General features: G+C 42.4%; 1 protein-coding gene across 1 annotated transcript; it reads left to right on the top strand.

The window, feature by feature from the left end:
* Window positions 1–262: 262 nt before the first annotated feature.
* Window positions 263–15,521, top strand: rpl5.S (ribosomal protein L5 S homeolog). The gene is made up of 8 exons (NM_001085908.1): window positions 263–327; window positions 2,463–2,532; window positions 2,617–2,732; window positions 3,025–3,159; window positions 5,191–5,393; window positions 12,602–12,779; window positions 14,429–14,517; window positions 15,369–15,521. The coding sequence occupies exons 1-8, from the start codon at window positions 325–327 to the stop codon at window positions 15,463–15,465; spliced, it is 891 nt and encodes a 296-aa protein (NP_001079377.1). The 5' UTR covers window positions 263–324; the 3' UTR covers window positions 15,466–15,521.
* Window positions 15,522–16,240: the final 719 nt, after the last annotated feature.

The following is a 16,240-nucleotide window of genomic DNA, read 5'->3' as shown; positions in this document are numbered from 1 at the left end:
AAAAAAAGTTCGGCTCTACTACCTTTAACAAGAGCAACAGCAATGGAACATTCTTGGTAAAGGGACTTGCTGAGCGGCAGGCACAGGTATAAGCAGTCATTAGAACAGCGTGCTATAGCCTCCCGCCAGAGGATGGCAGTAAACTCTAACAAGTAATCCCCCTCCTTTTTAGCGCCTACTCTTTTAGCCAATCTTCCTCTCGATCATCAGCGGACTATTTACTGCGCATGCGCACTAAGCACGGCCTTTTCCCAGTGCTACAGCGCCTTAACGTTTGGGCTGTGACTATCCGGTCCTAGCCCCGACGGGACAAAATAGAGCAAAATGGTCAGTAAACCGGAGCAATATCACCGTCTATCAATACCTGAGTGTCCCCTACATCACCCGCAGTGGCGTTCATCTGGCGGGAGTGTGTAAATCCTTGTGATGGGCTTGGATGGGATTGTATTGCGCGACTGTCCAGCGTGGCCTAATGGCTGCTTCCTACACAGTCGGCCGGCTGCTTTCTCCTGCAGGGACGCTTGTCATTTTGGTGCGACAGTGTCTCCTGGGATGAGTTTGCTTGTTTTTATCCCATTTTCTGCCATAAAGCAGTCGTGGGGGGAAGAGTGTCGGGAAGTCATTCTTCCAGTCTCAGTCGCTTCCTATCTGATCACCATTTAAATGGAGGCTCCTTTAGTTTCCGTGCTATTAGCTTGATGGCCTTCCTACAACTTATGCTCATAAGTACCAGCGCCCGAACACTGTCCCGCATGTTTGGGAGTTGTAGTTGAGCAATGCACTGTTATGTCTTGTCTGACAATCCCCTACACGTATTCATAATACTTCTACTTGTCTGTACTCTGCTGGAATGACAGTGTGTGCGTGAAGTTGCAACAAGGGCCCCTTTATCATCAGTAATGGAATTGCTGTCTCCTCTATTATTGTTACTTATTTACACGTTTCATTCTAATGGATGGCAGGTCTGGGCCTTAAAGCTGTGGATCCTGGGAGTTGTATGTAGGATGCTGGGAGTTGTATATCACATGCTGAGATCAGGTTGACACTTCTGCATGATTGTGTTTGCTATGAAGGTGACAGAGGCAAAACGTGTTTAACTATTTATTTTGCTTTTTCAATGTGATCCATTCATAATACCCAAGCCCTGAATATTCCTATAAATGTTGTTTAGTAGGGATGGGTGAATTTTACCTGTTTTGCTTCGCCAAAAATTCGCCACTGGCGAAATGTCGCTGACGCCCATTGGGATGGATGGGCGTCATTTTTTCGGCGAAACAATTTGCCCATCCCTATTGTTTAGAAATGTCATAAGTGTCAAAGTGTTGCATGAATATCGAATGCATGGATTTAAAAAAAATAAATAAATTGCTCCTTTTATAAAAACCTGTGCTTGCCATGTATACTTGTGCTTTTTATATGCTCATGTGACTTCTGATATCTGTATTTTGTCCCCCTATATATGTCCATTATAAATTAGGCTAAAGCATGCAGACTGGCTGTATGAAATGTTGGGTTCCGCATTGAGATAGATTTTTAATTTTTTAGAGAACTCCTTGCCCGTGTGTCTGTCTATCTATCTATCCCCCCTATGGTTGGAAAATATCCTGATGCAGCTTTTAAATAGCTGCTTGATCAGTTTTCTGCCAATACCTTCAACTGCTACAGTGTGTGGGCACAGTGCTGCTTGCTCTTCACCGCGTTGCCATATCAAAGGAATGAAAACGTCGTATAAGCCTCAACATACTGAAGTAAGAAGCTTTCTAAATATTGAAATAAGAAAATTTCTAAATACGATCAATTAAATAGCCTGAATCATTTCTGAAATAATCAAGTTGATCTTCACTATCCCTCTCTCAGTATCTGTTTCTCCCTGATTCTGTCTCCATGCAGCAGTTGGGTGTCAGATATTCATTGACAGATGCAATATATCTTAAAGGGCAGCTTCCTTTCCTAGCAGATGAATCAGAGCTCACTCAAATAACTGATTCCAGTACAAACAAAAATCTAACAATAACTGCCTTTTGCACAAATTCTGCATGTAGAGAGACACGATGTCTGGTGATTTTAATAGTGAGCTCTAATATGTCTTCTAGGCAAAAGGAGCCCCCTATAAGCTATATTGGATCTAACTGTCAATGATTATCTGACACCCAACTGCTGCATGAAGAGAGAATGAAGAGAAACAGATGCTGAGCGAGGAATAGTGAAGACAAACTCTATAATTTCAGAAATGATGCAGGATGTTTGTATTTAGAAAACGTATCATTTCAGTATGCTGAAGCTATTAAATTTTCCTTTTTGCGATAGTTCCCCTTTAATTGTTAAACTGGAGCTGCAGTTTTAATGCTTTTAATATACAGTTGCCTCCTTTGGAAGGTACACAGAACCACTCCTGGCTGGCATCTACGGTTATGCTAACTACAGATAAACCCATATTAATGCTGGTTTTCATTTGTGTCTAGGGGTTCGTAAAGGTCGTCAAGAACAAGGCTTACTTTAAAAGGTACCAGGTCAAGTTCCGCAGAAGGAGAGGCAAGTTTTTTTTATTTATTTTTTGTAAATCATTTATAGTGTTTTTTTTTTTCTCTTACTATACTAATTGTTTTATGATTGCAGAGGGTAAGACCGATTACTATGCTCGCAAGCGATTGGTGATCCAGGATAAGAACAAGTACAATACTCCCAAGTACAGGATGATTGTACGTGTCACCAACAGAGACATAATCTGCCAGGTAAGCAGTGCTTGTTAAAAATTGGGGACATGAAGGAAATTGGCTTTAGTGATGCATCACTTCCCCTACCGATAACAGTAGTTTCTTTACTACCTTCATCACATAGGCCTCTTAGCAGCTTTAAATTTAGGTTGAGCTGCTTTTGGTGTTTCACCCCACACTCACACTTTTTCAAAGATAAGAATGGGGTTTGGCTGGTGTGTTATTAGAATAACAAGTGACTTGTGCTGATCACATTTTATTTTGGTGGGTTTTATACTTCTTGACTATGTGCCTTCTGTTTGTCTTCTAGATTGCTTATGCTAGGATCGAGGGAGATATGATTGTTTGCGCTGCCTATTCTCATGAGCTTCCCAAGTATGGTATCAAAGTTGGGCTGACAAACTACGCTTCAGCATATTGTACTGGCCTGCTGCTGGCTCGTAGGGTAAGTATTCAAGTTTGTATTTACTTGTATGGAGCAGTAAACATTAGAGGTGGGTACACAATTTTTTGTAAATGGTGCTTAAGGGAATTGTTCAGTATAAAAATAAAAACTGGGTAAATAGACTGTGCAAAATAGTTTTCAATAATTTTTAGCTAAAAAATGTAAATTATAAAGGCTCGAGTGACTGTCTTAACATAATAGCCATAACACTACTTCCTGCTTTGCAACTCTTATTCTCACTGGTTACTGGGCGGTAACCAATCGGCAACTTGAGGGGGGCCCATGGGTTATAATGGTTTGCTTTTGAATCAGAGCTGAATGCAGAGGATCAATTGCAAACTCACTGAACAGTTATGTCCCCATGTGACCCCCCCTTCAAGTCACTGGTCGCTGACTAAAGCTGGCCATTGACGCAAAGATCCGATCGTACGAATCCTCGTATGATCGGACTTCCCCGACCTGCCACTAACGATCAAATAAGTAGAAAACAGATCAGCCGATGTTCTTCCCCTGACAGCAATAGTATGAAAGTTATGTCCGACAAAAGCTGGTGACAGTCTGCCAATGAAAATGGTACGATAGGAAATACATGCAGAGAAATTATCGGCAGTTGACAAAACTTTTAACCTGTCCGATTGACCAAGCGACAGATTTCCGCAGGACGAAAAATGTCGGGGCTCTCCACACACGGTCCGAAAATCATACGAATCCTCGATTAGTACGATCAGATCTTTGAGTCTATGACCAGCTTAAGACTAGAGCTGAAAAGCAGTAAGTCGGGTTATGTTAGACACCCAGTCACTCCAGCCTTTATACATTACTTTTTTGGCTAACTATATTAGAAACCTTTTTTTTTTTTTTTTTTTTTTTTATCTTTCACAGCCTATTTATGAATGGCAAATTTCTAGATTTTGGTGGACCAGACTTCACTTTATATAACCAAAATAACTTTTTTTTCCCCTTTTATATCCTAAACTGCTTACTTGGCCCATCTGGCCCATTTGTGCAATCTCTTGGCCTCTGTTTAATGGATTTGGGAGTGTTTGTGGGCCGATTCCAGTGGAGTGGCACATTTTTCTTTTTTTTTTTTAGGGTGTGCATTTCCCATGGTTGTTACCAACAGTTAGTGTTCAGTGACATTATTTTAGTGCATACACATTTGTGCCTAAATAAGAAAGCTTGGCATGTGGTGTGAAAAAAAATCCAGTATCTTCCTGTGTAAACCGTAGTATTTTTAAAGATCTTATCTGCTATGAAAATGTGCCTTTCTGCCAGCTTGATGGGCTGCCTCCATGACTACACAGAAGCATGTCTTGATTACTTGTCATATCATGAGGCAAACATGCAGTTTTTACCAGTGCAGGTTATCACATCACACATGGCATGTGACTTGCTAATAGCTTTCAAACCATGGCTTAATAAGATCCAGGATAGGCAACTGCTATTTAAAACTCTAAATGTATTGAGCCCCCTGTCCCCGACAGTCAAGCAATGGCAAAAACTGGTTAATGATAGACTTCCTGTTATCAAGCTAACGTACTTAGCTAGGCACTGCCCCCAAAAATTTGATAAGATTTGGGGACCGTGGCTAGAGGCTCATGATGAAGTGGTCTTATGATGTAACTCCTTAGGGATGCCTTCTGCTTTATGATTTTGATCTGCTCTATCATATTGTTTCGCCTGGGGGGTGGTGTGCTCTGGCCCTGTGTGACCGATTGGGGATTTTGTTGTTTACATGTATGCCTGTTTCATGCTGAGATAAACTGACAAATGTATGGAGTGCTCTTTGCTGCGCTGCACTGTAGGGGTCCTGCGAGACCTCGAAGTATTATGATCACTGCCTATGTTACCTGACATATACTTATATGTTGTGTTATGTTTTTGAATGTGAATAAATAAATACCTTTCAAAAAAAACTCTAAATGTATGACCCATAATTTATGGGGATACCAAACCATTGGATGGTGGAAAAATATAGTATCTACTGTTTTAGTTCTCTTTAAACTTGTATGTTTACTTTCCCACCTCTAGCTTCTCAACAAATTCGGTCTGGACAAAGTTTACGAAGGCCAGGTAGAAGTAACTGGAGATGAGTACAATGTAGAAAGCATTGATGGGGAACCTGGTGCCTTCACATGCTACCTTGATGCCGGCCTGACCAGAACTACCACTGGAAACAAAGTTTTTGGTGCTCTTAAGGGAGCTGTTGATGGAGGTTTATCTATTCCACACAGGTAGGCAGAAGCTAACTTATAGTTATAGGAAATTCTAAAAGTGATATAAGGAACTAGAAAGGTGCTGTATTTGGATCAGTGTTGACTTCCTGTTGGAGCTAATGGCTCTCTTTGCAGCAGACAGCACTGGTAGTCACTGGGTTTATTGTTTTTGGTTCTTTCTAGGAATACTGTCTTTAAATGGAGGTTTAAAGAGACCTTTAAACTTCCTTTCAGACTTTCAGTACCCATATGTTATAGAGATTGTGTGTTGATGCAGGCATTGTTTTAATGGGGAGTGTGGCTGGTGATTTCTTAAAGGATAAGTAAATCTTTAAAATGAATGTAAAATTGACAAGGGTGCTATTCTAAGCACTTTTCTCTAGTGTGTGCTTGGGGGACACAGGGAACCATGGGGTATAGCTGATGCCATTAGGAGGTAGGACACAACAACAATGAAAAAACTAGCTCCTCCCTTGCTGGCTATACCCCCCAGCAGGCGGAGCCTATTCCAGTTTTTTTGTTGTGTCCTCAGGAGGAGGACATGTTATATTTTTTTCTACACAAATTTTTTCTATACACCATATGTGATGATTTATGGAGTTATGCCAGTCACCTACACTGTGTGGGATGCCTGTTGCATATTTCTCCCTACGTGGGAATTGTGCCTGGGGTTCTTATGCTTCACAGCTTAACCACCCAGTTCTGACCACCCTCTCTCATTGTGCAGGAGGAGTGAACTGGCCAGGACACGGAAGGTGCTTGGACCCTGGGGGGGTAAGTACTCAACCTTCCCCTAGTCCCGGTCTACTTTTCACAGAGGAGTGGGTTCCCTATCAGACCGCATTACTATAATGTGGGCTCTGTGTGAAAAAGGCTTATCAGCTTACATAAGCCGTTGGAGCATATTGCGCAACCCTTCCGGGTAAGCATAGCAGACATTCCAGCACTTGCGCTGGTACAGAGGGGAGTGACGGGCCATTATTCGCGCCATTCGGTTACGAGGGCCTGGTGGCGCAGCTGCGTGTCAGCACGGGCGCGCATCTTGATGACGCGCACTGGCGCGAAGCTCGTATCGGAACTGCGTCATCCCGGCACTTACACGCTTAGGCAGACACAGTGCGGCCGCATCCAGGACAGCGCACCACGCCAAACGGGGAGCTACTGTGCATACAGGACACGGTGACTGTATAAAACTAGCCCTTCCCTTGCCTCTGCCATTTCATAGCAGCGGTCCCTAAGCCTCTTGCCTTGTAATAAAAGCTACACTTGTCTCACTATGTCAGAGGGTAACAGTGAGGCCCTTTTTTCCAGGGGGACTCCGGCTGCCCCTGTCAGGTACTTGGCCTGTGGCAAGTGCCGTAAAAGACTCCCCTCAGGGCACAAGGAGTCTCTATGCTCCAGATGCAAACCACCTGAGCCTGACAAGGAAACCCCAAGTCCTGCTCCAGCTCAAACAGTTCAAACCACTCAGGGTCCCTCTGCTACCGTTCAGGAGGCCCCTACTGTACCTCAAGCAGTCATTCCAGACTGGGCAGCCCAGTTAGCCACGGGTTTACCAAAGCTGGCGTTGTCCTTAGACAAAATCCTTTCCAAATTAGATAAGCCCAGACATAGAGGCTCAAAACGCAGAGCTCCCTCTCCATCTGATGAGGAGAGTGATAATAATTCCAGAGATTCCTCACCGGCTCCTCTGGACGGAGAGGAGGGACTCTGTCTATCAGATGGCGAACTATCTCGCAGCTCAGACATTCTTGAAGAGGAACCATCTAAGTTCTCTGCCGAAGCAGTAGACGAATTAATTGCCTCTGTATTAGAAACTCTCAATATTCAGGAACCTGAGACCAGCACAGAATCTTCTACGGTTCTGTTCAAAAGGAAAAGTAGGTCTTCAACAACTTTTCCTAGTCATTCACAGCTTGAGCAAATTATTCAACAGGAATGGAATAAGCCAGAAAGCCGCTTCCAACCAAACCGCAGATTTCTCAAGCTTTACCCATTCTCTGCAGAGACCACAGAGAAGTGGTCTTCACCGCCTTCAGTGGACGCACCAGTCTCACGGCTATCTAAGAACACGGCCCTGCCAGTCCCAGATGCCTCATCCTTTAAAGATCAGATGGACAAGAAAATGGATGGGTTACTACGTTCCCTTTTTTCCGCTTCAGGCACTGCCTTGCGTCCTATCCTGGCCACAGCGTGGGTCAGCAGGGCTGTCCAAACCTGGTCGGACTCCCTGGTTCAAGCAATCCTCTCAGGAGTTCCGCGACAAGAGCTATCTCAGCTGGCAGCCCAAATCAAAGACGCAAATGAATACATATGCGAAGCGGCCTTGGATGCAACGCAAGTAGTCAGCAGAGCTTCAGCCCTATCGGTAGCCACTCGACGCTCACTCTGGATGAAATTATGGTCTGCCGATTTATCTTCCAAAAGATCTCTTACGTCATTACCTTTTAAGGGAAAGCTCCTATTCGGCCCAGATCTTGACAAGATCATCAGTCAAGCGACCGGAGGAAAGAGCACCCTTCTTCCACAACCAAAAGCCCGCTCTTCATTTCGTAGAGGAAGATTTTTTCGTCCCTCACAAAACAAGAGCTCAAGACACTCCCCGCCACGCCAGTCAACCTCCAGTAGGGGACGCTTCATGGGGAAGGCCAGAACTTCCTGGCAGGCACGCAAACCCTCTGCCAGAACACCTGACAAACCCTCTACTGCATGACGGGGGGTTGTCGGCGCAGGGAGCACCTTTGGGGGGAAGGTTGCTCCATTTTTCCCAACAGTGGATAGAGATCACGTCAGATTCCTGGTTACAGGAAGTGGTAACCCAAGGTTACCACTTAGAATTCAATTCTCTTCCCCCCCGCCGCTTCTTCATGTCAAGAAACCCAACAGAACCAGTCAAACTAAGGGCTTTCCAAAAAGTACTGAACTCTCTTTTTCAAGCAGAAGTTATTTCCTCAGTCCCCACAAAAGACCAGTTCAGAGGATACTACTCAAATCTGTTTGTGGTTCCAAAGAAAGACGGATCAGTACGTCCAGTACTAGACCTAAAGGGACTCAACAAGTTCATTCGTCCCAGAAGGTTCAAAATGGAATCCCTACGCTCCATCATTGCAGCTATGTCTCCAGGTCAATTTCTAACATCACTAGACATAAAGGATGCCTATCTGCACGTGCCCATTTTCCATCCACATCAAAAGTACCTACGTTTCGCTGTACAAAATCATCACTACCAGTTCAAGGCGCTTCCTTTCGGCCTTACATCGGCACCAAGGATATTCACAAAAATCATGGCAGTGGCCACGGCAGAGATAAGGAAGTTGGGAATCTCCATAACACCATATCTCGACGATCTGCTAATCAAGGCACCCTCTTTGGCCGAGGCACAAAAAGCAACCCTTCTGGCCATGGAAAAGCTAAAAGAACTAGGTTGGTCTATCAATCTAGAAAAATCCTCCACAACACCCAGTCAGTCTATGGTCTTTCTAGGGCTATTGTTCGACACGCACACACAGACAGTGTCTCTGACCCAAGAAAAGATTGTACGTCTCAAAGCTCTAGTACGGTCCTTACTGGCAAAGTCAAGCCATACGACCAGGTCCTGCATGAAAGTACTGGGGGTCATGGTGTCAACGATAGAAGCGGTTCCATTCGCTCAGATTCACATGAGAGAGTTACAATGGAACATTCTCACGTCATGGAAAAGAAAGTCATTATTACAAGACATACGTCTATCACACAGGACGAGAATATCCCTGACCTGGTGGTTACGAACACCTCTACTATACAGCGGAAAGCCTCTCGGAGAGCCACAGTGGAGAATAATGACAACGGATGCGAGCCTATCAGGTTGGGGGGCAGTCTTGGAGGGCAAGTCCGCGCAAGGACTGTGGACGGTGGAGGAAAGCCGCTTACCCATAAATCTTTTAGAGATCAGAGCAATTCGGCTAGGACTAAGACACTGGCAAGTAGAACTGTCGGGCCAACCACTAAAGATACAGTCCGACAATTCGACAGCGGTGGCTTACATAAACCACCAGGGAGGCACAAAAAGCAGAGCGGCTCTACGAGAGGTCAAGCACATTTTTCAGTGGGCAGAACAAAACAAAGTCAGGTTATCGGCGATATACATTCCGGGTCTTCAGAATTGGGAAGCAGACTTCCTCAGTCGCCAGACATTGGATCCAGGCGAATGGTCTCTAAAGGAGGAGATATTCCAAGAAATAACCGCAAGATGGGGTTGGCCAGAGGTAGATCTGATGGCGTCCCGCCACAACCGGCAGGTACCAATGTTCTTTGCACGGTGCCGGGACCCTCTAGCGCTAGCAGCAGACGCCCTCACGGTTCCATGGGACTTTCAACTGGCATACGCATTCCCTCCGATTCCTCTAATACCCAGAACGATCAAGAAGGTTCAAAGAGAGAACACCACTCTCATTCTCATAGCTCCAAACTGGCCTCGACGTTCCTGGTTCTCGGATCTCATCAACATGTCAATAGAGGATCCGTGGATTCTACCAAACGTACCAGACCTTCTACATCAGGGTCCAATTCGACACCCCAAGCCTCACAGCCTCAACTTGACTGCGTGGCTCTTGAGACCAGCATCTTAAAGCGAAAAGGATTTTCAGACGATGTAGTCCGCACAATGCGGGCAGCAAGAAAACCTACTTCGGCCAAATCATACTACAGAGTATGGCTCAGCTACAAACGATGGTGCATTAAGCACAAAGTAGACTTCGAAACCTTTTCCTTACCAAAACTTTTGGATTTTCTTCAAGAAGGTGTGTCCTTGGGACTTTCCCTCGGTTCCCTCAGGTCCCAAATCTCGGCTCTCTCCATTTTATTCCAGAGAAGGCTAGCTCTCTTATCCGATGTCAAGACATTCCTTCAGGGAGTGGCACATGTGGCCCCTCCATTCCGTAGATCAGTGCCAACATGGGACCTCACAATAGTTCTTAAAGCTCTTCAGAAGGCTCCTTTCGAACCACTGGCATCCATCCCGTTGCAGTGGGTAACATGGAAGACAGTTTTTCTCTTTGCAATTGCCTCAGCAAGAAGAGTGTCTGAGATCAGTGCACTATCATGTAAACCTCCATTCCTCAAGTTTCAGAATGACAGAGCAGTACTTCGTACAGTACCTACCTTCCTACCTAAGGTGGTCTCGGCGTTCCACATCAACCAGGAAATAACAATCCCTACCTTCTGTCCTTCGCCAAAAAATCCCAAGGAAGCAGCTCTTCATACCTTGGATCCAGTACGTGCCCTAAAATTCTATCTTCACAGAGTACGCGAGGTACGAAAGACTGATTCGCTTTTTGTTGTGTGCTCAGGCCCACAAAAAGGATCTACGGCCACAAAAACTTCCATATCCAGATGGATAAAGCAGACGATACAAAAATCATATGTAGCGCAAGGATTGACGCCCCCCGACGGAATCAAAGCTCACTCCACAAGAGGGATGAGCACGACCTGGGCATTCCGAAATCAGGCATCAGCAGAACAGCTGTGCAAAGCAGCTACGTGGACCTCACTCCACGCCTTTGCAAAATTCTATAATTTTGATTCTTTTGCGGCACATGACACACGCTTCGGCAGAAAGGTGCTTCAGGCCGCAGTAGAAAAATCCAGTTAGGGCCCTTCCCGCCCTACTACTGGGGGACAGCTTTGGTATGTCCCCATGGTTCCCTGTGTCCCCCAAGCACACACTAGAGAAAAGGAGATTTTGTGTACTCACCGTAAAATCTTTTTCTCTCTGGTGGCTTGGGGGACACAGGGCTTCCCCCCCTGTATGGGGGCCTCTACTGTTTTTTCTCTGTTACACTGTGTGATAAGTTTCAAGTTAATTGTTTAAAGTTGAAAATAACTAAAACCTACTTCGTTCCTTCTTTGGGACAAACTGGAATAGGCTCCGCCTGCTGGGGGGTATAGCCAGCAAGGGAGGAGCTAGTTTTTTCATTGTTGTTGTGTCCTACCTCCTAATGGCATCAGCTATACCCCATGGTTCCCTGTGTCCCCCAAGCCACCAGAGAGAAAAAGATTTTACGGTGAGTACACAAAATCTCCTTTTGTCATTTTACATGCATTTATGAATGAATTTTGTTCCAACAGCGCTCAGTTTCCCACTGGTCTGACCACCAAGTAGTCAAGGAAGTTGTCAGGAGAAAGTGAGGCTGCTCTGATGTTCTTCTGCTTAGGAAAGATGCGAGAAAGGTTTAATTTTTTTATTTTTTTTCCTAAGCAGAACATCAGAGCAGCCTTTTTCTTTCTCCTGACAACTTACTTGACTACTTGGTGGTCAGACTGGTGGGAAACTGACCAGCAGGTGGTGCTGTTGGAACAAAATTCATCAACAGTACAGATTTCCCTTAATATATATAATGCATGTAAATGACAAGTGCTAAGAATAGCACCCTCATGAAATTTTACATTCGCTAATTTTAAAGGTTTACTTGTCTTGTCTACTTTAAGCGCAACTATTGTGTTTTTAACCTGGAAAATGAGGCGCACTGTAGGCTTAATAAAGCAGTTTGATTTAACTGAACATATATGAAAATATTGTACTACTTGTATGTGTGTTTTGCTGTATGTTTAATGTATGTACCCTTTTATTGTGCAACACTGGAATATGTTGACATCAAAGGATTGTTTCGTACTTGTGGGCAGATCTGCTTGAACATAGATTGTGGGCGGAGATATAGATAGATCCAAGGTCGGATAAATCTTTCTTCACACAGAGTATAGTGCTAGCATTGAAGTTGTATGTATATACATTTTTCTCATACATATTATTTAGTGTAATTATGTCTCAAATTTAAATCAATGGATCAGCACTTACTTTTCTGACTGATTTGGGTCAATTCCGCAGGATGTTTTTGTTTAGCTTTTTTTGTTTTAGCTTTTTTTTTTTTTTCCCACTGGGGAGTCAGTTTTTTTTTTTTTTTTTTTACCAAGAAAGGTCCTCAAGGGACCAAATAGTTATTACTGATCCGTTGATTGGTGTATATAGTGAATATTGTATCCCTGGTTATGAAAGAGTCTTCTCCCAGAAAACTCGACCAAGAGTATTTCAGTATCAAACGCGCATGCTCCTTATGTAAATCTGTAGAGGAAAAAGCCATGCCAGATTGTGCATTGGTCAGCTCCTGCTTTTTTATTTTTTTTCCCCCAAGTTTATTATAGAGGCCTGGGGTGGATGCAGAGAGTAATTAAAATCCCAATTTTTCTTTTAGCACAAAGCGTTTCCCTGGCTATGACTCTGAAAGCAAAGAATTCAATGCTGAGGTCCACCGCAAGCACATCTTTGCCCAGAACGTTGCAGAGTACATGCGTCTTCTGATGGAAGAAGATGAAGATGCGTATAAAAAGCAGTTCTCTCAATACATAAAGAATGGTGTGACTGCAGACCAGGTAACTTTTTAAATGGCATTTATTTTACAATTGTGGTGGGGATCACCCAGGGATTCAGCTGCTCAGTTCTAAAAATAGATGTGGCTCTGTTTGGAATTTTATAGAAAAATCTCTGCATACAACCAAACCATTTCTAAACAAATTGTCAGGCTGCTGTTTACCTGCCACCACCTGTAAAGCTGTAATGTATTAATGCCTTCAAGAACAAGTTAACAGTGAAAAGTTTCATTCAGGATCTACAGTTAAACTATTTCTTGGCAACAATTGTCCTGTTTGAGAGAGGTTTTAAGTTTTGTAAAAAAATAAAGCCATGCGTGACATCCATTGTTTCACTGCTATCTATGTAAATTAGCCTTATTCTACTTGAATGGCTTCCAACATTTTTTACTTAACCTTTTTTGTTTTTTTACGGTTTTAATTTTGTCTACATCAGTCTACTGCTGTTTTTGAGGTTGCCCTAATTAAAGGAACAGTTTCACCAAAACAGTGTATCAAATTACAATTGTGTATCCTGTGGCTTTTTTTTCCCCCAACTTGAATGGCTGCCCTCTTGGCTACACGGCTTATTTATATAAACTATAGTAGTTTTTCAGAAACAAACACCAAACTTCTACCAGTGTAGCTCATCAGTACATTATATTACTTTGATAACACTTTCAGGTTTTTAGTATTACTGTTCCTTTATAGCTGTCCAAAGGGATTGGAGTCCTATGAAAATTAGATTTAAAAAAAAAAATGCCCCTTACATCTGTCCTTTACTCCAAATTCAAAGTTAGGCCACTAATTGTTACCTAGTGCAATTTGTACACATTTGTGTTTCAGTATTACCACTAGTGATCGAATTTGTTCTCCGTTTCGCCTCAAAAATTACTTCCATAGACTAATGGGAGTGTTAAAAACATTGTCGTCCATAGACTTCGATGCATTTCAGCAAATTTTTGGCGATGCGAAACTGGTCAGATTTGCCCATCACTAAAGACCACTGATAGGCAGGCTTGAATGACAAAATGTGAGTGAGGTTTGAAGCGTATACCTGTCATGGGACTATTGTGCCGACGGCAGGTTTGCAATATTTTCATAGTTTATATTTTTGAGGTGCTCTACAGCTGATTCTGTTTAAATGATTTAACAGATATATGGTTAAGTTCCCATCCTCGTGTACAAATTACTCTTATTACTTGTCTCTTATGTGACTTGTTTCAACTTTTGCAGAGATGAGGATCGCTAACATGCTTATATAGGCAAAGACAGGCTTAAGAATATGATCTGTGCCACCCTATACATGAGGTGGAAGTGTTTAGCTTTGCAAAGGGCAACACTTTATAAAAGGGTGTGTAAAGTTACTCAATAGTCTGGTGCCCTTTTTGTGCTTTTGTTTTGTTTTTTTTAATTCACCCACCTGGCAACTATTTTTAAGCCTGATTTTGCACAAGGTTACATAAGACCTGAACTAACACATTTGTTTAACTAGTGAAACTTGTATTGCTTAGTGGTACAGTAAGTGTAATGTACATTATATACTAATGTCCCTTTTAAATGCGTTTTTAGGGAAATGATCAGTTTATAAAAATGTATACAGTTACCCATACAACCATTTTAATGTTTTACTGATGGAAACCTTCATGCTTTAAAAAAACATTGTTCTGTAGGTGGAAGACCTGTACAAAAAGGCTCATGCAGGTATTCGGGAGAATCCAGTGCACGAAAAGAAACCCAAGAAGGAAGTCAAAAAGAAGAGGTATGTTCCTTCTGATTTCTCTTATTGTAGTATTCTGTTTTTATACTGTGCCCCTGGCTATACTAGAATCTTCCCAGTAGATCAGCATTATTTCTTAAAGGAATCATAACACTGAAAATGTTTTAAAGTAATTCAAATATAATTTGCTGTTGCCCTGTACTGGTACAACTGGTCATTAATATTTGTCTATAAACACATTGCTGTGTAGCAATGGCAGCAATTGAGATAGGGTTAAATCGTGGATAAGCTCCATTATATTCTACAGAGTTTATCGATGTAATTTGAGCCTTTTCTCCTTTAAATAGTATCTAATGTCTAAACAGCATCTACTTTGTATAAGCTATCATAGAGTTTCTGAAGCAAACACAACCATTTTAAAAGTGCAGGGCAACATTACAATATATTCTAATTATTTTACTTTTACAAGTGCATAAAACTGCATTTGACTTTGTTGAGTCCTCTCCTATATTTAAGCCAGGGGAGCCATTGTCGGCGGCAATTTTTATTCTAAGGAAACATTGTATATTGCATTCCTGACTGAAGTTCGCTTACCTGCTCAACTGTCAACCTCTAGAGTGCATACACAGCATTCATCTACTATATGCAAACATGTTCCTCCCTAGAACATGCTGCATGACACAGGGCCAGTTATCTGACTGGAACCTTTAAAATAATTGTCTGAAAGATATGGTGCATTGATTTGAGGATATGCATGAATTTAAGATTAGATAAACAATAAGTAAATGGGTTGGTGCAGTAAACTGTTTTTGGCATACAACTATTTCACTTATCAAAAAGGATTGTTACATTTATAGGGAATATTAATATTTATTTGTACATTTTCATTCCAGGTGGAACCGTGCCAAACTGTCTCTGGAACAGAAAAAGGATCGTGTTGCTCAGAAAAAAGCCAGTTTCCTCAGAGCTCAGGAGAAGGCAGACAGCTAAATGGATCATGTTGCAATTTTCTAAGTGTGTGCAGCAAAATAAATATATTAACATCACTTTGTCGGTGTGTTTTGTTTTTAATTTAAGTTTATGCAATATGCTGCCCCTAAAAGCAACAAGCATACAAGATAAGGTAAGAAAACGGAAGGGAAATAAATGCAATTAAAACCTCTAAAGGAATTTTCCTGGAGTTCTAAAAACATGAGACTTTAACACATTTTCATTGAACATAATGAGCCAATGTTGTAACTCCCTATAGTAACTTGTAAAGCGTTCTATAATTTTGCTGCCAAAATATCGACATGCATGTTGGTAAATTCAGAAGTGGGGCAAAGAAAAGCCTGCAATATTCCCACCACCTTTGGGGGGTTCTGTAATGGGGATCTGAAAAGACATTTTATTCCTTTCTGACATATCTAACATACTTATAGTGTTAAGAGAACTAAAGCTTAACTAAAGATTAAGGAAGGAAGTGTAGGGCCTTCTGGACCAGCCGAAGGTGATCACAGCCTTTGCGGAGGGAAGATTTATGCCTTTAAATACGCTCCTTTTAGCCCCCTCTTCACTGCACATGCTCTGCTGCTTCTGTTACTGAGTTTAGGGACAACTCAAAATATATTACACGCAGAATATAAATGTCACAATATAGGGCTGATTAGAAATTAATACAGAATTAATTTACGGCAGCACAGAAACCAATGCCCTGTAGTATCATTACAGGCCAACCTCATTTTGTGCTTGATAATTTTCCACAATTAACCTAAGATTAGATTAT

This window comes from Xenopus laevis, chromosome 4S (assembly GCF_017654675.1).
Source record: "Xenopus laevis strain J_2021 chromosome 4S, Xenopus_laevis_v10.1, whole genome shotgun sequence".
Classification (NCBI taxonomy): Eukaryota; Metazoa; Chordata; class Amphibia; order Anura; family Pipidae; genus Xenopus; species Xenopus laevis.
Note: the sequence above shows the minus strand (reverse complement) of the source record. Positions and strands in the feature narration are given on the sequence as shown.

Excerpts from the sequence above, each read along its gene's own strand:
- rpl5.S (NM_001085908.1), top strand. Across the intron at positions 2,533-2,616 it reads CAAGTTCCGCAGAAGGAGAG|AGGGTAAGACCGATTACTAT; the intron begins GCAAGTTTTTTT and ends TTATGATTGCAG. Across the intron at positions 14,518-15,368 it reads AAGGAAGTCAAAAAGAAGAG|GTGGAACCGTGCCAAACTGT; the intron begins GTATGTTCCTTC and ends TTTTCATTCCAG.